At 40.7% G+C, this 18,169-nt stretch overlaps 1 protein-coding gene across 2 annotated transcripts in view; it reads left to right on the forward strand.

Annotated features, from left to right (window-relative positions):
• The window catches only part of ABCA1 (ATP binding cassette subfamily A member 1), a 119,172-nt gene that overhangs the window by 75,475 nt on the left and 25,528 nt on the right, over nucleotides 1–18,169 (forward strand). For both annotated transcript variants that reach the window (XM_034410665.3, XM_034410667.3), the window contains exons 13-27: nucleotides 107–312; nucleotides 423–599; nucleotides 936–1,158; nucleotides 1,880–2,101; nucleotides 2,668–2,872; nucleotides 4,242–4,352; nucleotides 5,169–5,340; nucleotides 5,436–5,567; nucleotides 7,571–7,710; nucleotides 8,568–8,705; nucleotides 10,168–10,388; nucleotides 10,662–10,734; nucleotides 11,485–11,687; nucleotides 16,270–16,315; nucleotides 17,409–17,519. In XM_034410665.3, the coding sequence (XP_034266556.2) occupies nucleotides 107–312; nucleotides 423–599; nucleotides 936–1,158; nucleotides 1,880–2,101; nucleotides 2,668–2,872; nucleotides 4,242–4,352; nucleotides 5,169–5,340; nucleotides 5,436–5,567; nucleotides 7,571–7,710; nucleotides 8,568–8,705; nucleotides 10,168–10,388; nucleotides 10,662–10,734; nucleotides 11,485–11,687; nucleotides 16,270–16,315; nucleotides 17,409–17,519 (2,380 nt within the window). The remainder of the gene's footprint in view (nucleotides 1–106; nucleotides 313–422; nucleotides 600–935; nucleotides 1,159–1,879; nucleotides 2,102–2,667; nucleotides 2,873–4,241; nucleotides 4,353–5,168; nucleotides 5,341–5,435; nucleotides 5,568–7,570; nucleotides 7,711–8,567; nucleotides 8,706–10,167; nucleotides 10,389–10,661; nucleotides 10,735–11,484; nucleotides 11,688–16,269; nucleotides 16,316–17,408; nucleotides 17,520–18,169) is intronic.

Below are 18,169 nucleotides of genomic sequence, written 5' to 3' on the forward strand. Positions count from 1 at the left end.
AATCACTTCCTAGGAAAAAAAATGACATTTTGGTTTTCCATCCCCCTTCCCCCCCCCCCCCCAAATAAACTTCAGCTTCTAACTCAATTCTTGGTTGCCATTTCAGTGCGTCAATTTGAACAAGTTGGAAGCTGTGCCTGATGAAGGGTGGCTTGTCAGCAAATCCATGGAATTGCTGGACCAGAGACGATTCTGGGCTGGCATAATTTTCCCTGAAATTGCTCCTAAGAGTGTGGATTTGCCCCATCATGTCAAGTATAAGATACGGATGGATATCGACAGTGTGGAAAGGACCAACAAAATTAAGGACAAGTGAGCATCCTTTGAAGCAGCTTTGTTAAGACTCTGACTGTAGTCTTAGACTTGAGAACTTTAATTCACAATCACCACAGCAGTAAAATTGTTCTTTTCTGTTCTTGCAGATTCTGGGACCCAGGTCCTCGAGCTGATCCTTTTGACGACATGCGCTACATTTGGGGAGGCTTCACTTACTTGCAGGATGTAATAGAGCAAGCAATCATCCGGACTTTGACAGGCTCCGAGAAGAAAACTGGCGTCTATGTTCAGCAGATGCCTTATCCATGTTACGTGGATGACACGTAAGACTTATTAGATAAATATCCTGTTGATATTTCTGATTCCGCCCTAATGTAGAACCAGCTATATTGTGACAAATTTAAAATTACGCTTATCTTAGCTGGAGGATATAATAAGAATTTCTGCTTTAAAAAGTCCCTAGTTCAGTCCTCCGAGGGGAAGGTGCTGTAAGAAGCCTCCTTCAGCCATCTCTAAGGAAACAGGTACCTTCAAGATGGTGACAAGGATGCTTCCTAGGATATTTTTTATTCCCTGGGTCCAAGAGTCTTTAGAAATAATAGCAGCTGCCTCTGAAAATATCCCCCCAAACCTTTGTTTGCCTGCTGTTCCCTTTCTAGATTCTTGCTTATCTTGAGCCGGTCAATGCCTCTTTTCATGACTTTAGCATGGATCTACTCAGTAGCGGTGATCATCAAAGGGATTGTATATGAGAAGGAAGCTCGGCTGAAAGAGACAATGAGGATCATGGGCCTCAACAATGGCATCCTCTGGCTTAGCTGGTTCATTAGTAGCTTCATCCCCATTCTCATGAGCGCAGGGCTTCTGACATTCATCCTTAAGGTGAGACTGGCTTCACTTTTCCCCCCTCCTTTCTTGATGGATTAATGTTGTGGTTAAAAAATATTAAGAACTCTTCTCCAAACTTGCACACTGAGAATACAGTAGACAACTAGCCAATCTAATTCTCAGTTGGCAAAGGACAATTATGGTGCAAGGTTATAGGAATAGCCCAACCTATCTAGAAGGTGCTGGCCTGGAAGTGTGATGTAGAACATGAATCTATTTCCTCAATACCAGTTTCTCTCAATCTTGGGAACCTGAAGAAGTACGGACTTCAGCTCCCAGTGTTCTCCAGGCATTGATAGAGAGGATTAGCCTTGGCTAAAACTTTAGCTGAATTCAGATATTTTACACAACATGGCAAGTCAGAACCAACCAGATCATATTATGGCTCAGTGTAGTGTGCGATCCTGGCCTTTGCTCAAGCATGTGTCACAAAGTTGGATACGTCCAAAATATTTCTATGAATTTTTGGGAAATGACAATGAAAAAGATAGTCAGTAACAGATCGGGGTAGCCATCTAGCATGTCTGTAGAAGAATATGGATGGTGTAAGGTCACTAGTCTTCACCTCTTACCTGGGGGGAAAACGGAACTTGGATGTTGAAAGTATACTCGACAAAGCTCTCCAGCCATTTGTAGTGGTTGTATTTTTTTTTTTAACGGTATAGTGTTTGGTGCAACACAAATTTATTTCCTCTTTCTCTTCTTTTTTATCCAGAAAGGAAACTTGCTGCCCTACAGTGACCCCACTTTGATTTTCGTCTTCCTGTCTCTCTTTGGTGTAGTAACCATCTCACAGTGCTTCCTCATCAGCACCTTCTTCTCCAGGGCCAACATAGCAGCTGCTTGTGGAGGAATTATCTATTTTACTCTTTATTTGCCTTATGTCTTATGTGAAGCCTGGCAGAATTATATCGGTTTCTCTGTCAGAATGTTTGCAGTGAGTATTGGCAGTAAGCAGGCAAACCTTTTTGTTGTGGGTTAAGCAAAAGAAATTTCTCAGAGTCTGGTATTTTTAAGATGCTTAGAACAATGATTCTCATTTCTGCAACTCGGATGGAAAATTTTAGCCATGTACTTCTGGAAAGTTGGGAGGGCTGTAATTGAAGAGATTTTTCTGAGTATTTTTTAACACTGGTTCCTTAAATGTATGATTAATGTGTAACAAAATCTAAGTTACATTTCAACTCTTTGTAAAGCTTTTAGATCCACCAAATTACATGGATTCCCAATGCACTTTAATCTATTTTGTTGATCTCTGACTGGAAGTGGTAGTCATAATATTTACTGCCCTCTGCATGGAAAATATTTTTCTGTGAAACCTTCCCATCAACCCTAGGAGCAAAGAGACATGATTGGGACAAAGCTACCAAGAGTACTTTGGGTCCCTTTTACTTAGTATTTGTAACAGTTGCTGGTCTAATCTGACCCATTGACTTTCCTCACATTGAAAAACGTAAATAGTAAATGTAATAGGAGTACTAAATGGTGGCCTTTCTTCACCAGAGCCTACTTTCTCCTGTTGCCTTTGGATTTGGCTGCGAGTATGTTTCCCTGTTTGAAGAACAGGGGACTGGATTGCAGTGGGACAGTTTCTTTGAAAGCCCTGTGGAAAAAGATAACTTCAACTTTACCCTATCTGTGTTCATGATGGTGCTGGATAGCTTGTTGTATGGCACTATGACTTGGTACATTGAGTCTGTTTTTCCAGGTGAGTAATCCTTTTCCTTCTCCTTCTCTTTTCCTCTTCCTCTTCCACTTCCTCCTCCTCCTCTTTCTTTTCCTCTTCCTCTTCCTCCTCCTCCTGTTAGTTTCTACAGCCCCATCTTCGTCTCCCAGTAAAACGACTTGTCCCAGTAAAAGCCACTGTCCTGTGGAGGATGGGGAGAATAGCTGCTCCTCTGCAGGGGAGAAAGCAGAAAACCAGTGGCAAGAAATAAAAGCATCTCAAGTCTTTCAGGAAGTGTGGATGGGAGGGTTGATCTAAGGAATCATGATCAGAAGAGAATTCCCATAATGAGAAGTGCCCATTCTGCAATACTGACTTCATAACATTTCCACTGGAGAAGTAGCAAAAATCCGGACTAATTAGTTCAGTTGCAGAAATGGTTCCAAAGGTCTCAAGTATTGTGGAGAACACCAGACAGGAACAATCCCTAGATATGGGAAGTCTGCCTTCCTATGTATAAAGCCTTAATTGTGTGATTACTTTACTCAGAGTTTTTTTTTTTTTAAATTTGATTTATATGCCGCCCTTCTCCGGAGACTCAGGGTGGCTTACAATGCATTAAGCAATAGCTTTCATACTTTTTTGTATATTTATACAAAGTCAGCTTATTGCCCCCACAAACTGGATCCTCAATTTACCTATCTTAGAAAGGATGGAAGGCTGAGTCAACCTTGAACCTGGTGAGATTTGAACTTACAGTAATTGCAGACAGCTGGTGTTAATCACAATGCTATCAGTCTGCTGAGCCACCAGGCCCTAGCCACCATATTCAGAGTTGAATATGCAGAGGCTCTAAACTTGTAAGCAGATTTCTCAAATCGTAAGCGAAGGTATTTTAACAGTTAGTTCAGATCAGAAAATCTTTTTTGAAGGATACATTTACAGCAATGTTATATACTGCTTTCAATGTTGCCTGCTGGATATATTTCTAGAAAAATTAACTGCACACATTCAGGGTCTTTCTGAATTGATCTTACTGTAGAGATACAAAGAATCCCACTATATCATCCAGTCTGCACCTTAATAAATGGAAATAAAGTAAATTGAACTACGGGGTTACAAGTAGAAATTCTAGAAGGCAATCAAAACAAATGTGTGTGCCGGTTAAAAGAATACATTTGTATATGTGATTTACAAATGGAAAGAACCTAGAATCTGTTTCAAGCAGTTTTAGTACTTAGGGTTAAATCATATACTGTATGTATCGCTTCCCAATCAAATAGGTTGATGTGGCTAGAACTTGTGATCTAGTTCTAGAATGTGGTTCAGCCATTTCAAAAGCACCTTTTCATCTCTCAAATGCTGTGGCCAATTCTTTGGTTTCATGAAAAGTTCTTTGCATTCTGTTTAGGTCAATACGGCATTCCCAGACCTTGGTACTTCCCCTTTATGAAATCCTATTGGTTTGGTGAGGAATCTGGGGGACAGTGGCTCCCTTCTCATGCTGCAGGATCCTCAGAAAGTAAGTGACTCATTTGTAATCTTAGATACTTGCTAAGGGGGTCATCATCATCATCATCATTACATCCTGTGCAGAGCACATTAAGCAGCAAGTATTTTCCAGCAGTTCTGATCTTTCACATCATCTTTGGCATCGTTCCAAGGGGCACTAATGATCTTAAGATCTACCTTTAATGTTTGCCGAGTTTTTCGAGGCCGATTTTGTTTTCTCTTTCCTCCAGGAGGTATCCCAACATAGTGCCATTTTTGGATGCCTGTCTTTAGGCATACATAAGATATGACCAACATTTGACGTTCATTCACAGTTCTCGATGGGTGTTCTAAATCTGATCGTTGCAGTACCTCTTCATTAGTGATGTAGTCACAATATGAGACATGGAGGATTTTTCTCAGGAAGAGGGGTCATTAAGGAATAATGTTGGGATTTCTTGCAATTCAGAAAGGTTGGATCTAATGGAACATGGACTAATCCTGCAAAAACATGATTAGATCTTAAGCTGTAGCGTTGATGCCAAAATAAACCTAACCAAGGCCTGTTTAGAAACAATAACATATTTGATCAAACCTAGGTCAGATAATTCTTCCCAGATTTTTTTTTTGGGGGGGATGGAAATCTTCTGACATTTCATAGTTCTACTTGGGATCAGTTAGATTGCCTACAATCATATAACCCGGGATTCATAAAGTGGCTACATCTACATCATATCCCAATGTGCCCTATGATCTCTATTATTTTTACTACCTACAAAATGATCGCACACAATACCAATAAAAATCTGATTACTTGCTTAGTTGGATTTCCTTTCTCTTTTTATAGTTTGTATGGAAGAAGAACCAAGCCATCTCCCTCTTGGAGTGTCCATTAAGAACTTGGTGAAAGTTTACCGTGATGGCAAGAAGCTGGCTATAGATGGTCTTACACTGAATTTCTATGAAGGGCAAATTACCTCCTTCTTAGGACACAATGGAGCAGGAAAAACTACCACAATGTAAGACGGAAATTTGTTAAAGAAAAAGAAATGACATCTTGATACATAGTTGACTCTGTCAAGTTGGAAACTAACTCCTTCTCTATTATGTTTAGGTCCATTTTGACTGGCTTATTCCCCCCAACCTCAGGCACAGCCTTCATCCTGGGTAAAGATATCCGATCTGAACTCAGCACTATCCGGAAGAATCTGGGTGTTTGTCCTCAACACAATGTCTTATTTGATGAGTGAGTCACATTACCAATCACAATTCCCTTGTATATCTACTCATTTTTTTCCTCGTTAGGAAAATGCATAGGATTATGATGGGAGATGATGGTGGTGGGGAGAGAGTATACATATGCCCATATGTCTGGTAGTCGTATTGCAGGCTAACTGCTCATGGTCTAGAATTCAATCCTGACGGGCTCGAGATTGACTCAGCCTTCCATCCTTACAAGGTCGGTAAAATGAGGACCCAGATTGTTGGGGGCAATATGCTGACACCGTAAACCACTGAGAGAGTGCTGTGAAGCACTATGGGATTGTATATAAGTCTAAGTGCTATTGCTATATGAATAACTTTGTTAATGTTGGCTAGTTCACCAAGTTCATGTTCTGTAGCAGGGGTCTCCAACCTTGGCAACTTTAAGCCTGGTGGACTTCAACTCCCAGAATTCTGGGGGTTGAAGTCCATCAGGCTTAAAGATGCCAAGATTGGAGACCCCTGTTTTCTAGGATGCATTGCTTTGCTTCAAAAATGTCCTCAAATTCTTAAACTGCTTCAGAAAAAACATGATGGAATATTTAGGTAGGAATGGCACTAAATAGAAAACATACCAGAATCACATTTTTTTCCAAACAGAACAGTTGTGTACTATGTTGTGACACAGTAAATAAAGGCTTTCTAATGCATGTTTAGGTTGTTTTTACTGACTGTTCCTGGAACTGGGTCCAGACAATAAATCATGGGTAGTTTCATCTGTAGTACGTTTATTGTTTTCTGTAAATACCAGTGCTTGGAACTTTTGGAAGAAACCAGAAGATAAAGGGCAAGACTAAGCAGTGGCTTCAGCTTTATTTTGCTTTATTTTGAGAGAAACAATCCTCCAATCATGATTCATGCTGTATATTACACAATTATCTGATATCACCGTCCATGGATGATTAGATGTATCTGCTTGTAGGGAATATTAGCAGGCAGGATTAATGAATTGATAAGCCATAATTTGGCTTTTTTTTGTTGTATCAGCCCCATTTGCTCCCTGTAAATAGATTTACTGCCCACTGAAGCATGGTAAGTGAAGGGGAGGAATAACAATTTTTTTTTTCTCTTGGCAAAGAGAGTGTTGTGCAAGAACTCATTTATATTTACAAGATAAAGCCCTTTTGTTTTCATTTGCTGACTGTGTAACTAAATGAGATTGTTGGCAACTTTCTTCAGATGCTCTGATTCCCCCAGATGCTCAAAAGTTATGAGCGTTCACCCCAAGTGATACAATTTTCTTAAAATGGCTTTGTCTCCTGTAACCCTTCAGTCGTGCTCCCTATACATATTTGTATTGTGCTTAAAACCTTGTATAAGAGAGAGGAGAGCAGGGAAGGGGAGGAGACTATTCTAGTTCTACCTTGGACATGAAAGCCAGCTGGGTGACTCTGGGCCAGTCACTCACTCTCTCTCTCTCTCAGCTCAACCTACCTCACAAGTTTGCTGTTGTGGTGAACATTGGAAGACGAAGGAGTATTATATACAGTATGTTCATCGCCTTACATTACTTTTGAAGTAATAAAGGCAGGACAAAAATCTAATAAATAAATAAAACAACCGCGCCCTCCTAATGCTCCATTATCTCCATTAGTATATCCTTATTGTATCCAAGTTGATGGGTCTTCTAGAAGCTGCAGTCAAGGAAGAAAAGCATCTGTCTGAGAGAGGACTGATTAGGAAATATTAAGATAGATAATAAATGGTCTGAGAAGCTGTAAGAAACCTTCTTTGATCTGTGTATAGATGGACTTTTAATTTCCCCCACTTACCGGTATTCTAAAACATCTAGTCCTCAGATTTTATATCATATCAACTATGGCTGGGTATCGAAACTATAAATGTGAAAATGGCCTATCCTAGGCATAGCCTCAATTCTAAAAATAGATTAACAGAACGAGACCACACACACACACACACACACACACACACACACACATATACACACACTGTCTCATTTCTCATCCATTTCTCCCTTTTGTCTAGGCTGACGGTGGAAGAACATATTTGGTTTTACGCACGCCTGAAGGGGCTGCCGAAAAACTTGGTGAAAAAGGAAATGGAACAAATGGCTACAGATGTTGGCTTGCCTCACAAACTCAAATCTAAGACAAACCAACTCTCTGGTAAATTGCTATTATTCAGTTATTTAGTTTTGCTTATCTACATATCTGTAGAATATAAGATATTGAGAGCTCTCATTGCTCTTCTTTTGTAAGCTACAAGGGGACTTTCTAAACTCTTGAGGGATGTTGTACATCTTTGTACACAACGTTCTATTTATTGTGGGTGGTTAGATGGAGAAGCAAATGGGAAGAAAAAAGCATGGAGGATGGTCTCGGTTAGCAGCAAACATCAAGATTCCTCCTGGATGGTCAGAAAAATTTGGAGAAGAAAATTGTTCTTCTCCTCTACATCCTGTGATTTACAGGATCTTCCTTGAGGAATTTAATGAATTAAAGGAAAAGAAAACCAAGGTCTCATTTCAAGATGGCCCATCCATATTTGAGAAATCATTGCTAAAGAATGGCAAGAAAAATCCAATGGTGTCAGTCTGGAAATAGATAGATAGATAGATAGATGATAGATAGATAGATAGATAGATAGATAGATAGATAGATAGATAGATAGATATTTGTCTCCTAAAGGCATGGATGTGTCCTTCCTCAAATTATATAATAATTAGTGGTGGTGTAGCTCATCTGAAGGATAGTTAAGGATAGTTAATTGGGAAAGACTATTTCAGTTATAACATGCCTGCCCATTGGTTACCCATTGGGATATATTCACCTAAGCGCATGATGGTTAGTTCTTCGTATTTATTTGTTAATCAAATTTAACCATGGTCACCCATCTCATGAAAAGCTGTGTACAACAATTAGATGAAACTACGCACATATAAAGGAATTGTTGTAAGAATATAAAAGCATTAAACATTAAATTATCCCCAAAGAGCCTAAATCTGTCCAAACTTGTCTCCTAGGTGGCATGCAGAGAAAACTTTCAATAGCTCTGGCCTTTGTAGGTGGTTCTAAAGTTGTCATTCTTGATGAGCCAACTGCTGGAGTGGATCCGTATTCCCGAAGAGGAATCTGGGAGTTGCTCTTGAAATATCGACAAGGTATTCTTTTATCTTGCGGAGCAATGAAACTTTGCATGCTTATATTGGATGATAATTGTCGGAAGCAAACATTTTATATAGAAAAGAGCAGAGGTTTAGTGGCAAAGCATCTACCTTACATGCAGAAGGTTCCTACTTCAATTTCTGTTATCTCCATTTTGAACTAGGAAAGAGTCCTATCTGAAACCCCAGAAAGCAATTGCTATCTAATGTATACAGTATTACGTTTGCTCAGACAGTGATCTGATTCTATACAATGTAATTCTATATATGGTATTTTTGTTTGCTTTTTTGTATGCAAGAATGATACACTTAATTATACGCAATAAGAAATTCACTATTTTCATTCAATATTCCACTTAACGTAACTGTATTTGAACTCTCAAGGTGTGTTTGCCAAAGATTTATGTGCAGAAGAAGATTGGGCATACCTAAAATGGCTTAAACCAAGGGTGTCAAATTTGATTTGTGTTTGACCTTGGGGGGGGGTGTTGGGGGGGCATGGCCAGCTTGATATCACTCGTGTCGGGGCGTCTGTGGTGGCCCGAGTGCTCTGCCAGTGAAAATAGGCTCACAAATCCGTTTTTGACTGTGACAGCTTCCTACCACCCTCTGCCAGCGAAAATGGAGCTCGAGGGAGCCGTGCATGCCCCCCCCAGCTCCATTTTCACTGAGGTCAGCAGGGGGTTGTCACGGCCGAAAACAGAGTTTGGGAGGGCCACATGCGGCCCTCCCAAGCTCCATTTTCACTGGCAGAGGCACCGCGGGCCAGTCCTTCGCTGTTTCCAAAGCGGCCTGTGGGCCAGATCTAAGCACCCTGCAGGTCGGATTCAGCCCATGGACCTTGACTTTGAGACCCCTGGCTTAAACTAAGCCTAAGATGGCTCTTCAAAATCTTCCAGATGAAACCTTTAGTCTTGCTAACATTTTGGTCAGAACAATCTAGCCGTATTACTTGTCTGATGTTTCAAGTTAAGGTGTCTCCCAGCCCAACAATCTGCAATCTTTTAAACTAGAGATGCTAAGGTTTTCTGCAATGCTACATGTGTTCTCTTCCACTGAGCTAAGGATGTTCCTTATGAAGTGGTGTTTGAATAGGCTGTGGTCCTCCAGTTGAACCTTCAGTTATTTGTAAAGTTGTGCATAGGAGAAAGAACTTGATGCTACTGACAACATTTCTATGCTTTAATTAATGGGCAATAATAACATTGACATCAGATTTCAGCCAGCTAGAATGGCAGATGTTGATCTTCTATATCTTCTAGCTATGGCTTTTGTAAGAACATCTACAAGACTCTTTGGACAAGCATGGGACCACTATGGCTGTGTGGAAAGTTAATTTGCTCCTATTTACCTGGTGTTCATTTATCGTCTCCAAGCTGTTGCTTGCCCATGTAAGGAAAACAGAAACCACATGATCACTAAGCTTCCCTAATACGTGTGTGTTTCTTTTGAATTGTAGGTCGCACTATCATTCTCTCCACCCACCACATGGATGAGGCAGACATCCTTGGAGACCGAATTGCCATCATATCTAATGGCAAACTTTGTTGCGTTGGCTCTTCATTATTCCTGAAGAACCAGCTGGGCACAGGATACTACCTGACCTTAGTCAAGAAGGATGTGGATTCCTCACTCAGCTCCTGTAGAAACAGCAGCAGCACAATATCTTACCTGAAAAAGGTAGGAGATGTTGCTAGTGCGGTCTAAAACAATCTAAATAGATGAGGCTTCTGAACTATGATAACTTCTTTCTTGGGGTCTATAATCATACAAAATATTCAGGAGCACAATGGCACGGTCTAAAGACATAACAATATTCCGATTTCTGATTGATTTGATTTCAATGCCTGCCTTGGTTGCTCTTGTGTCAGAGTTGCAGTGTTCTTAAAATGTACTTCCTCCTGATCTACTTGAGCTAAAAGATCTTTCAATTGCCTTTTCTTCTGTGATTAGGATGACAGTGTTTCGCAGAGTAGTTCTGATGCAGGCCTTGGGAGTGACCATGAAAGTGACACCCCAACAATAGGTAAGGTTGTTTCTTGCGTACTGAATTTCTGCACTTTGTTTGGCTAGATCGGGAGTTCTTAATCCCCATTGTGATAGAATTTTGATATTAATTTTCTTGGCATTTAAAAAAAATAGTCCAAAGTCTGCAGCATTGATAGACTATTAGTCTAAGCAAGGTGGGTTAAAAACTTAGGCTTTGCTTCTGGCAGTTGCCTTTTATTGATGGTTAATGTGGTGGTGGGATTCTTCTCTCCTCCTACATCTCACAATACCTGCTCTTTTAGAGAGGGCCTCACCCCTTAGAATAGATCTGGGAAGAACATAGGTAGCACCCCCTCTACTCATGGCCCAAGGGAACTTTCTCTGTTACTTGAGAATCTTTCCATGGACAGAGGAAGCCCTTCTATTCATGGAAATAGCAATAGTAATAGCAGTAGCACTTAGACTTATATACCGCTTCATAGTGCTTTTACAGCCCTCTCTAAGCGGTTTACAGAGTCAGCATATTGCCCCCAACAATCTGGGTCCTCATTTTTACCCACCTCGGAAGGATGGAAGGCTGAGTCAACCTTGAGCCTGGTGAGATTTGAATTGCCGAACAGCAGATAGCAGACAGCTGAAGTAGCCGTTATCTTATATTGCTTCAACTCCCCATGATAAGCACTTTGATCATTAGCAATACCTGATAACGAAAAGATTATATTTAGTTGGTACAGCATAAAGCAACAGTGGCAACAGCAGAATCTGATGACTTCTTGCATTCTTCTAGATGTATCTGCAATTTCTAATATGATTATGAAGCACGTTCCAGAAGCAAAGCTAGTGGAGGACATTGGCCACGAGTTAAGTTATGTTTTGCCCTATGAAGCTGCCCGAGAAGGAGCTTTTGTGGAGCTGTTTCATGAGATCGATGACCGCCTCTCTGACCTGGGTATTTCCAGCTATGGCATTTCTGAGACTACCTTGGAAGAGGTATGTGAAGCATGCAGATGACAGCAGCAATTCTCAAATTGTCCCTAGCTTGGTTTGATCCCAGCAAAGTGTGGCTGAGATGTATTTATTTATTAATTACTTACTTTTATTATTAAATTCCTACACCGCCAACCTCACCCAAGGGACTCTGGATGGTTTAGAACAACATTAATATATCTATACGAGGAACAGCTCAGATTTAAAAAAAACCAAGTTAAGAAGAAAGTTAAAATTTACCAGTTAAAAGTGAAAACCAGAATTTAAAAAAATCAGAACGCAGAAGCAGCAGTGCCCTCAAGCCACCAGCCACCCAGGGGTGAAATGTTCCTGGTTCGGACCGGTTCAGCTGAACTGGTAGCGATGGCAGCCAGTGGTTCGGAGAACCGGTAGCGATGGCGGCGCGAGGCTCCACCCACCTGCCTGGTCGTTGTTGCTTCCTGGTTTTAACCAGGAAGTAACCTGTTTTTTACCCTCTGTGCATGTGCAGAAGGGTTTGCGCATGTGCAGAGGGTCCAAGCATACGCGCAGCGCATGCACTTCCGAACCAGTTGGGAACGTAAGTAGATTTCACCCCTGTCAGCCACCCCCAGGGTTGCAACACACCCCATGCTAATTAGCAAAGCCAGGTCTTAACATTCTTCCAGAGAACCAACAATTGAGGTTTGCCTCAATTCTGAAGGTCAGATGTTCCAAAGGGTGAAAGCAGCAGCAGCAGAAAAAGCAGAGATGGTATTCAGCAGTTTTTGAAAAGTTCTGGAGAACCAGTAGCGGAAATTTTGAGTAGTTCGGAGAACCGGTAAATACCATCTCTGACTAGCCCCACCCCCATCTATTCTCTGCCTCCTGAGTCCCAGCTGATCGGGAAGAAATGGGGATTTCGCAGTAATCTTCCCCTGGAGTGGGGAGGGAATGGAGATTTTACAGTATCCTTCGCCTGTCACACCCACCAAGCCACTCTCACCAAGCCACACCCACAGAACCGGTAGTAAATTTTTTTGAATCCCACCACTGAGAGAAAGCCTTCCTCTTGCATCCTGCCAGTCAAAATTCTTTGACCAATGGGATAGGCAGCAAACAGCATGTCCTTCCCTGCTTAACCAGGTGGGATGGATCAATGTAATTGGGAAAAGATTGCTCCTGAGGTCCAATAGTAGCCTTCTTGCACTTGGGAGAGGGGTATGCTTCCAAAACGTATTAACACCCCATTCTCATGAAATGAATCGCAGTGTTGCAAAACTGTGTTTTGGCTTTTCTGGTGGGCAGAATAGTAATAGAAATAAATAGTAATAGTAGTAAATACAAACTTAAGAATTTCATGCTATTCATGGATCTAATTCTCCAATGCTATGAACTGCGGTCAGGGAATATTCAGATGTCTCTGGTGAGCTGCACATGAGGGTAGAAACTTCATCTCCACGGATGTTACTGTGAGCTATGCTAAAAGCAGCTCTCTACAGTTCTGCCTCTGGATTTTACTTATGCTTATCAGGGCATCCATGCATGGCAGTAGAGGCCTAATCAGAACTTCCATCTGTGAGGTCGGTAAAAAACTCATCTTTCCCCCCAGCTTTCTTTGGGAAAGGAACTGCCCTCCCCTAGCATCTCTGCAGGGAACTTTGAAAAAAAACTGGCTCACCCTAATCTTAACCCTACCGTAGCCCTACCTGGAAATGTCATGGATTAAATCAGGAACCCTTTTTCTCAGAAGTATGTGGCCTGCCACTTGGGGATAGCTCATCTTGGCTTTTTTTCAAACATGATTTTCTGTCTTCCTCCCACAAAGCTTGAATTCTCTTCCATGAGATCCATATCTTTGGGTCTTTTCTTTCTTACTTGTATTTAACCACACCACAAGCCTTCCCCTCCACCTCCCTTTCTCTGTTATGTCATCATGACATTGCCTCCAACCCAGGGGTGGGTTCTAAATTTTTTTACTACCGGTTCTGTGGGCGTGGCTTGATGATCATGTGACAATTATTTAGGATTTAGCAGAGGTACTGGTCTACCAGGCTTTTAACTGCTTGCAGAGCTGTACCTATCTACCCATTTATTTTTGCAGGCCCCGGTCTACTCATTTGTTTTCTTTTACCACTGATCAGCTGTAGGGCGGCCCTTTGAAGCCCCAGGGCAAGAGTTTGAAGAGTTTTTTTCCCTCTAGCCATCAGCTGGGACTCAGGAGGCAGCAATAGATTGGGGGTGGGGCCAAATAAAAGGTAAGAATAACGTGGTGGGTGGCGGGGGGGGGAAGAACCAGTTCGGTGACATCATATCGTAACTGCTACCGGCTCGGCGGAACCAGGAGGAACCCACCACTGCTCCAACCCCTTCTCCGTTCATGAGCGAAACAGGTTAGGACAGCTTTAGCTGTGCAAGTATTTATCTAGCCTTCTCTTGTTTATTTCGTCAGAGTGCAATGGCTGCTTTAAAGTGTGTAAACCTGTTAGGATTATAATTGTAGTGGAGGCGTAGAAGCAGGATAGAGTTGGACTGCTAACTCTAGGGGAGAGAATACCAACTCAATGTAGGGAAAAACCCATAATAAGAAAGACCAGTGAAAATATTTATTGAAACTTCTGTTTTGCTACGCTTTTACTCCTACTAAAGTTGTTAATGCACTTTTTGGTAAGAAAAAAAATATTTTTAAAATGTTCTAAAATAGGCCACAATAATTGTCAGCCTTTATTTAAGACAGAAATTTAAAAGAGTAGCATCAGAAAAATAAAAAAAGGGTTTGTGGAAACAAAAGAGCATTAATCATGCTTAAGCATAACACGTTTGATTCCTGGCTGAAGTGTTAATATGGGAGGCATCTCTTAAAAAAAAAAAAAGTTTTATTGCTCCCTCCCCCCCACATATACCCACATCTTTCTTGAACAGAGCATTGGTTATATCTTACCTTATACAATTAATCAAATTCAAATACATTTTACTCAATTACAGTTTTTGCCAAAATCTTTCCACCCCCCCTTTTTTAATCATGTCTCAATATTTCTATGCTGGCTTACATAAACAACATCTTCATTTGCCCTTAAATTCTAATTATTGCTATTTATTCATATTTGTTCTCTTTTATTCTTTAAACAATTCATTCTTTATCTTAATATCTTGTATACTTGTAAGAAGTAAAGTAGAAAAAAATATATTGTTAAAAGTAAAAAGTCTAAGGGTTGGAAGATTGTTTGAGTAAAGATTTAAAAGAAAAAATGGAATAAAATGAAATATATCGCTGATAATTAAAAAAGATGAGGGGAAATTTCGAGAAATATACTTGATAAATGAAAGAAAGATCGGGGTTGCCTGGACTCCATAGTGGAAAATATAAAATTGAAAATGAATACAGCAACAGAGAGGGATGAAGGAAGGAGAAGAGAGATGGAAGAGAGAAGGAAGGAGAGAGAGGGAAGGAAGAGAAGGGAGGAAGGAAAGAAGGGAAGGGAAATTAGAGTATGAGTGAGGGTTAGAGAGGGAGGAAGAGAGGAGGAGAAGGGGAAAGGAAGGGGAAGTAGGGAGGAGAAAAAGAGGAGGGGAAGAGAAAATAAGGAAAGAAAAGAGAGAGGTGGTAGGTTTGAGGAGAAAGATTGCTGTACAATAAAAAAGATGAAATGGAAGAAAGGCAATCCCGAACAAATATAAAAATATGGGAGGTATTTCATCATATCATGTTCTTGATTTTATCAAGTTGGAACCTGCTTGCTTTAACTGGTATTATTTATTTATTATAAATAATAATAAATATTTAACTGGGATTAAGTATTTATTATAATTAGATTTATATTCTAACTTTATTTTGTACAAATCAAGTTGGTGCTAATTAGTATTTCTCAACCTTGGCAACTTTAAGATGGATAGATTTCAATTTCAACAGAGGAATTCTGGGAATTAAAGTCCACATGTGTTCAAATTGCCAAGGTTGACAAACACTGCTGTAAATAATGCTCCCACCTACAATTTCTCCCAAAACAACAACCCTGTGAGGTAGATTAGGCTGAGAATGAGTGACTGGCCCACGATTGTCCTGCTGGCTTTCATACATAAGGTGGGGTTAGAACTCATAGTCTGCTGTTTGCTAGTCCAGTACCTTCATCACTACACCAAACTGGAATGTTGAGATGACTCATACAGTTTATGTAGAACTATCCTGTAGAGCAGGAGTGTCAAACTCGATTTCATTGAGGGTTGTGTCTGACCTCGGGAGGGGGAATGTGGGTGTGGCTGGGGTGGGCATGGCCATTGTGGGCATGGCCAGCTCAACGTCTTGCAGCCCGCGTATAACCCTCCCGGGTTCCATTTTTGACTCCATTTTCACTGGCAGAGGGCTGCAGGAGGCCGTCACAGCTAAAAACAGAGCTTGTGTGGGCCACACACAGCCCTCCTGAGCTCCGTTTTCACTGACAGAGGCACCATTGGCTGGTCCTTTGCTGTTTCCAGGGCAGCCGTGTGGGCCAAATCTAAGCAACCCATGGGCCAGATCCAGCTCATGGGCCTTGAGTTTGACACCCCTGCTATAGAGGCTTCAAGATAGATCCTCAATGTAGCTTAGCATAAAGCAGCATAAGTTAAAGGCATCACTTTTGTCTTTCAGATTTTTCTCAAGGTGGCAGATGATAATGCCAACGCAGAGACTTCAGGTAAAACAGCAAAAATTGTGCAACACTGGAAAACTTTAGATAATATAACAACTGAGTTGTGGATTAGTAAAGCCTGTTCAATTACCACATTAGAAAAATGTTAATGAAATTTCAAAAGAGAAACCACAATTTTATTACTTGGTTGGTTTTTATGATTTACCTTAATAACAATAGATTGTAATCTGGTATATTCTTTATATATAATAACTTTTCACATGTATAGTACCTAATTTTATTTAGATGATATATTTTTCTTATATTTTCTATATTTCTTTTTTTAAATGTATCTTGGAATTATGTTAATGCAGCTGCATGACATTGTAAAAGGAAAAAATAAACTATTCCTTAAAAAAATAATTATAACAATAAACAATATTATTATTATAACATGCTGCCCTAAAATCAGTACTGTTGTACATTAAATGATCCTTTCATGTGGTAGCTCTTAATGTCTAGCTATTGTATTTGAAACCTATGGAGTAAGAAAGGTTTATGCCGGCAATGGAGATTTCCAGAAAGATCTGTCAGTAATAAGGTGATTCGTAATGTGAATTGGATTGATGTATCTGTCAGCATCTTTCAAATGTTACAGCTTCCATACGAAAATAGTTTGACGTGTGCTAAAAGCTGGTACCATTTGAGAGTCTGCTGAGAAGATTCACATACCCTAGAACAGGGCTGTCAAACTTGCGGCCTGCAGGCCAGATGCGTCCCACGCTGTTCACCCCTGGTTACACAAAGGGGGGGAAAGTCACGATAGGTCACGTGACGACATGAATTTGATACCCCTGCCCTAGAATCAAAGAACCATGAAATGAAATCACTCAGCAAATGTTGATGAGATTGGCCTTTAGATGCTCAGGTTTGCCTGAACCAAACCTGCACCCACATCACTGTGCTTCTATCCCATTGCCCTTTCTTCTAAAAACAATGACATGTCACTTCCTTGAAGCAACTTTTATTTCTTTTCTGGGAAATTCCTGGCTGGACAAGACTCTTAAAAATAAAAGGAAAACGGAGCAGAAAACATACAAGTGTAATAGTTAAGGCATCGTGACTTCAATTTTGATAGAAAATAAACTCTTCTTTTCAGATGGCACATTACCCGCTAGAAGAAACCGAGTCTTTGGAGACCGACAAAGCTGCCTTCACCCATTCACAGAAGATGATGCTTTTGATGCCAACGATTCTGACATAGATCCAGGTAGTGTGGAAAGCTTATGAGATAAAAAGTACATTATATTTATAACTGATGACCAACTGTAAGCTGAGGTTCATTTGCTGTGCATGATTTGTTGATCATATTTCAAATAAGGACTTTGAGGTTATGGATGGGTCATTGTAATTCAGGGCAGTATCACCTCCCAATACACCCATGTTTGGAAGAATTTTGATGAACTTCACACATGAACATAAAACCCGGTGTACATAACTTGAGACCCAAGAAACAAGAGGCTCCCTCCAGATTGACATCAGAGTTAATTTACTGGTAGTCCTTCCTTACTAACAGTAATTGGGACCAGAATTTCTGTTGTTGAGCAGAGCTGAGGTGAAATATGATGTAACCATACTGCTTAGTAGTGGCGGTTCCAGTAGTCCCAGTTGCATTTGTTAGGTGAGGACCTCATGTTTCTTCTGCCCTACCATGCTTGCCTTGACTTCAGCTCCCTGAACCTGCCTATCTTCCTAACGTCTCTGTCTTTCCAGCTGTCCTGTATTCCACCATTTGCTGTTCCCCTCTGCCCTTCATTGTCTTGTGTCCCATGCTGATGAGGCGCGCTTGGCCAAGGCAACCACTTACCTTCTCTAAGCTTGAATATGAAGAGATATATTTGGTTTTAAGCCTAGTTGATG

The sequence above is a fragment of the Pantherophis guttatus genome, chromosome 2, assembly GCF_059756535.1.
Source record: "Pantherophis guttatus breed Tessera chromosome 2, ASM5975653v1, whole genome shotgun sequence".
Lineage (NCBI taxonomy): Eukaryota > Metazoa > Chordata > Lepidosauria > Squamata > Colubridae > Pantherophis > Pantherophis guttatus.